This window comes from Eimeria acervulina, genomic scaffold, assembly GCF_000499425.1.
Source record: "Eimeria acervulina Houghton genomic scaffold, Eah_scaff287, whole genome shotgun sequence".
Lineage (NCBI taxonomy): Eukaryota > Apicomplexa > Conoidasida > Eucoccidiorida > Eimeriidae > Eimeria > Eimeria acervulina.
This window is the reverse complement of record NW_013547931.1, coordinates 28806-33607: the sequence shown is the minus strand read 5'-3', so window position 1 is coordinate 33607 and position 4802 is coordinate 28806. Positions and strand designations below refer to the sequence as shown.

At 55.9% G+C, this 4802-nt stretch overlaps 1 protein-coding gene across 1 annotated transcript; it reads left to right on the top strand.

The window, feature by feature from the left end:
• EAH_00030870 (hypothetical protein, conserved) lies at nucleotides 1-4802 on the top strand (the record flags this gene model as incomplete). The annotated part of the gene is made up of 4 exons (XM_013392458.1): nucleotides 1-2822; nucleotides 2981-3397; nucleotides 3769-3855; nucleotides 4061-4802. 4 exons carry the CDS (start codon nucleotides 1-3, stop codon nucleotides 4800-4802), a joined length of 4068 nt encoding a protein of 1355 aa, XP_013247912.1.

The following is a 4802-nucleotide window of genomic DNA, read 5'->3' as shown; positions in this document are numbered from 1 at the left end:
ATGGCGTACGCCAAGGAAAACTGCGATATCGCTGCTCTCATGACGCAGCAGCGGCTACTGAGGCAGCAAGAGCAGCAGATGAAAGCGGAAGTGCTGCGGCGTTCAAGAGTCATGGCTTTTGCCCTTTGTGAAGACCGACCTCTGCCTCCCCCTCCTCCTCAGCAGCCAATTGAGAGGCGTGTTAGCCGAGCTGCTCCTTGCTACCGTGAAGGTCAGGATGGTGAAGCGGGCGTCTTTGAAGGAGGCCCCGGCTGTCCTCGCAGCTCATGGAGGAGGGTAACTCGGGGGGATGGACGGGAAGCCAGAGGCATAGCAGCAGCAGTTGCGCGTAGACAGAGCGAACTGCATCAGCAACAGAGGGAGCGACAGGAGCAGATTCTGCGGCAGCAGCGGCTTCTGCAGCAGCCATTTTCTTATGAATGTGCGATGGAAGGTCACCTCTGCAATGGCCGCGAGAATAGTCCGTACACCTTTGACCTTTCTTCTCAAAAGTGTTTCCAGGGGCTATCGCGGTTCCCTCGATTCGCAACAGCCCCTATGGCGTGGACGGGGGAAGCGAAACAGGGGTTGTCACGCGCAGAGAAGCGGCAGCTGACGCGCGTTAGCCCGTGCTCGTTGCCTGCAGCTGGCATGCCGAGTGGAGGCAGCAGGAGGTCAGAAGATGAGGGCTGTCCAACCCGCCAGCGGCGCCAAGTCCTCCCTGACTACGCAGCCGCAGCGGAAGCGTCTTCCCCTTTGTTGCCTGCGAATGAAGGCTGGCTGTTCTCTGGGGCTCCAAGAGAGGGTTCGAGGCAGATTGGCTCGAATCCTTCACCCTCTGGCGATTATGCGGAGGGTGCTCCCGGCGCTCCCCCAGGCTTCTGCGTACCCTCAACGCTGCCGCCGGCCCTTCACCTTGAGCCAGAGGTATTTGGTTGTATGTACGCAAGGCCACCGCAGCTGGAAAGCGGTGCTGAGGAAGTTCTGCCTGCGGGCCTTCCCTCGCAACACTGGACGCGCAACGGAAGCAACAACGCCGCTGTCAGCCCCTCACACGTAGTGTGGAGTGACTTGCAAAGCAATCGACAAGAAAAGCAGCATAGGGAGAGACAGACAGCGCAGCAAGCTGAGAAGCAAGGAGCAGCCCCGTTCAGAAGACAGCCGGCTGGCTTCACTGCAGAAGTTGCAGCGGGGAAACCGTCGTCAGAGCTGGCTTGCGGAATTTGGGGTTTCCGGCAATCGCTGCGTGCGCCTGAGGACATTAAGACAAGTGTAGGCAGGCAGGCAGCACATACGCGAAGCTCAGCAGCCAGGAGCGCCCTGAACACAGACGCAAAGCTCCAACTTAATGCTGCTAGCGCGACTGTCGGGGACGACGAGGAAACCCTCAGGCGGCTGGGGGTAAGCTTCTCCCCAAGGGAGTTGTTGTTCTTCCGGAAGCAGCCAAATGTGAGGGGAGCTCAGAAGAGGACAGTTTCCGGGAGAAGAAGTCATAGTTGCAAGCCCACAGGAACAGGGAGAGCAGCAGCTGAGGTGCCGCTCAAACGAAGGGGCTGCGAAGGCGCAGACCCCCCCGCCCTTTCAGCCGTGAAGTCAGATATCTGTGCCCTTCCTTCTTGGATGCAAGCCTACGGGGTGTCGACAAGCAGTGCCACTCCTCCTACCCTACAGCGCGTGGGAGCACAGCGCCGCTTTCCATCTTCGGGCTGCTCCGCCATTTTGCGTGGGCGGCAGCCCCAAGAATGGCCTGCGGACTGTTTGGGAGATCACAGCGTCGCTGGCTGGGAGGAAGAGGAATGGGGGATGCCTTGTGGGTGCAGGTGCTGCCGCCTAAGAGGAGCACCGGCGTCAGCAGTACCAGAGGGGGGCCTAGCAAGCCCTGCCGATCTGCCGTGCTGCTGCTGCCCGTCTTGTAGTGGGTGGCGCATGCAGGCTGGGAGTCCCCCAGGTGACGCGAAACCAGTATATGGAGAGAACGACACTCACCAGAAGGATGCGGGGGCTGCAGGTGCGGAAAGTAGATGTTCCCGCTGTGGCAAGTGGTCATTGATGGCTCCCACTGGACGGCATCCAGCTCATCAAGACCCTACCCCCGTCAAGTTAAAAGACCGCCTCTCTCTGGAACAGGCCGCTTCCCTTTGCCCAGCCTGCGCGACTTACCTGGCATGTGAACGCGAGAAAGCAGAGGCGGCGCCGCCCTCGGGGCCTGGGGCTACAGGCGCAGGCCAGAAAGCCAGCAAACCTGATACGGGGAATGCTTCTGTTGGCGGCGATCATACACCGGAAGACCACTACTCTGCCTCAGGCGTGCAAGAGTCCTCGTTCCGTTCAACCCCATTTGCTCACCGGAGAAGCGCCTCCAAAGGTTCAAACTCCAGAGCGGAACAAGTGGGGGACGCTGGCGCTGCTGCCACAGCAGCTGGCAGCCGATGCAGCCAGGTGGTGGCGGGAGAGGTAACCAGCCAGAAGAGGAGAAGTGTTGTTGCGGGGAAGAGATCGGATCATAACAATAGGTTGTCAGTAGCCAAACAGCTCTGCGCCTTTTCAAAGGGGCCTCCTGAGCCCAACAGTTTGTGGGAAAATCCCCGCATCGCATCCAAAATATGCCGATATCTGTCGCTTTCGAAGTTGCTGCTTGTTCGGCGCTGCAACAAGACGTTGCTGCAGGCAGCGCAGTACCGCATGCGCTTTATCTTGTACAACTCTCTCTTTGTGCTGATGCACCAAGAACAAGGAACATCTGCAGCACAGCCAGTGAAGATGGAAGGGCTGCACTGCCCTCTCTCAGCAGCGGCCCTCATCCAGCTATTGGGACTTCAGCAGAACGAAGTGGAAGAAGTTCAGTGAGTATTTAGACTATTTCTCCATTTGCTCATCTTTCGGTTTTTGTTGGGCGCCTGAACATTTTTGCCACCTCACTGCACTGCTAGCGATATTATTTTCTTGTTTGATGACAAACTGCAGAGGTACTTTTGTGCTGCGGGAATGCTGAAATCTGCAGAGCAGGGAACTTGCCGCCTGCCTGCCCTCCCGAAGCTGCAACTCCGCGTATGCGAGATGTTGCAGCGGCCATACTTCGATCACTGGCTGAGATAAAGGCATCAAAGGAAGCGAAACCTCCCCCAAAGCTCAACGCTGCCCAGGGGCAGCCACTAGCGCGCAAGCAGCTGACGCGGCCAGCTGAGCCACCCCCAGCAGTCAGGAAAGACCTTCCACCTGCAGCAAGACGATACTCGGTGACGAGAGCGGATATTGAGGAGCAGCAGCTGCTCTTAGATGCGCACATGGCAGAACAGCAGGCACACGAAGAGGCATACCTGAAGATAATGCAGGATCAGATGGATCGGCCGGCGAACCTCGGCTACGACGAAGCAGCAGGGCCAGTGGCTTCTCCTTGTGTATTATCGTTTGATCAACGGTGAGACGCATCACAGAAGGCATGTTGCTATGTCAGCATAGAGTCTCTGGAAATGTCAGGCGCCCGAATCCTTTGACCCTGGCATCTTAAAATGCATGTAATTAACGTGCATAGTATTTTATACCTGTTATATATATTCATTTACATATATATATAATATGTAATGCTGCTTTGAACTTACAGCCTGTTTCTTGAGTGCGTTGCGGGGCCTGTAGTAAAGACGGTTGTCACACTATCGAACATATTGCCCGTTGCTGCCTTGTGGACACTGCACACTTCCTGGGGTGTCTACAGACGACTTGAAGTAAGTCTGCATGCCACTCTTCGCTTAATTGTAGCATCCTGGCTGTATGTCGGTGCCTTCTTCTCAGCATCGCGGGGACGCCGGAACCGGCGACGTTGAGAAGAGTGCGGCATGCATTCCTTAAGCTCTGGAACTACGATGATGATTCTTTTCGGTAAGCTCAGTACGCGGACAAGTATTAGGGATCTCCGGGGGCACTAAGCTATCACATGTTCTCTGCATTTGGTTAATGGGCTATGCCCTCAACACCGCTTGGTGCCGGATTGACAGCAAGATGTGCATGCCTTACAGACCAATTGCCATTATAGGAGAGTTTTCATTTGAAGGTAATTCAACTGTGCTGCTGCGAGTGACTGCAGGCAGGCACTGGTTCGAGCAACAACCGCCTCGTATCCGACGTGGTTGTTTGACGTTTCTGCTTTGCTGCTTCGGGCCGTATTTCAGCTTTGTTGTAATTCGCTTTCCGCACCTCCACTTAAAGATTTGATTCCCATGTTCTCCCCCAAGCGCCGCCCACCGACGAAGGTCGAGGTGCCGTGCAGATCTGACAGCTACTTATGGGCCAAGATGGCACGCATCTCGGGGTATGCGATGCACCTTGTTATCGACCAAGCCTGGCCACCTTTAAGAGACCCTGTGGTTCGCCTAGTAGCTCAGCCGTTTATCTCTCCGGATGTGTTGATGAGGGGGGCAGGAGTTGATCCGCACACACTGTATGAGGCTGCAGCACGAGGCGCTGGAGTGACTCCTTTGGTTCTACGGCCTCCTGTAGTGGATTCACTGGAAATAAAAATGTCGAAAATTTCCCCTGAATTCATTTCGGAATTCCTAGAGTATGGACGGCAGCAGCAACTCATACACTCTCCAGAACGTCAGCGTTCACTCCATGGGGGCGTTCGCCAGTTCAAGGCTTCTTCAGAAATCATCTTGATGATGGATCTGTACGAGTGGCTGGCCGCGGTATTGACGCACATGCAAAACACGGAAGCATCTACCTTAATGCATGCAGCTTCATCCGCTGGTGCTGCTGGAGTCCCGACGCGTAATGAAATCAAACCAGCAATCCCAAGAGCGCGTGGTAGGCTAAGTCGTGATGCTTAA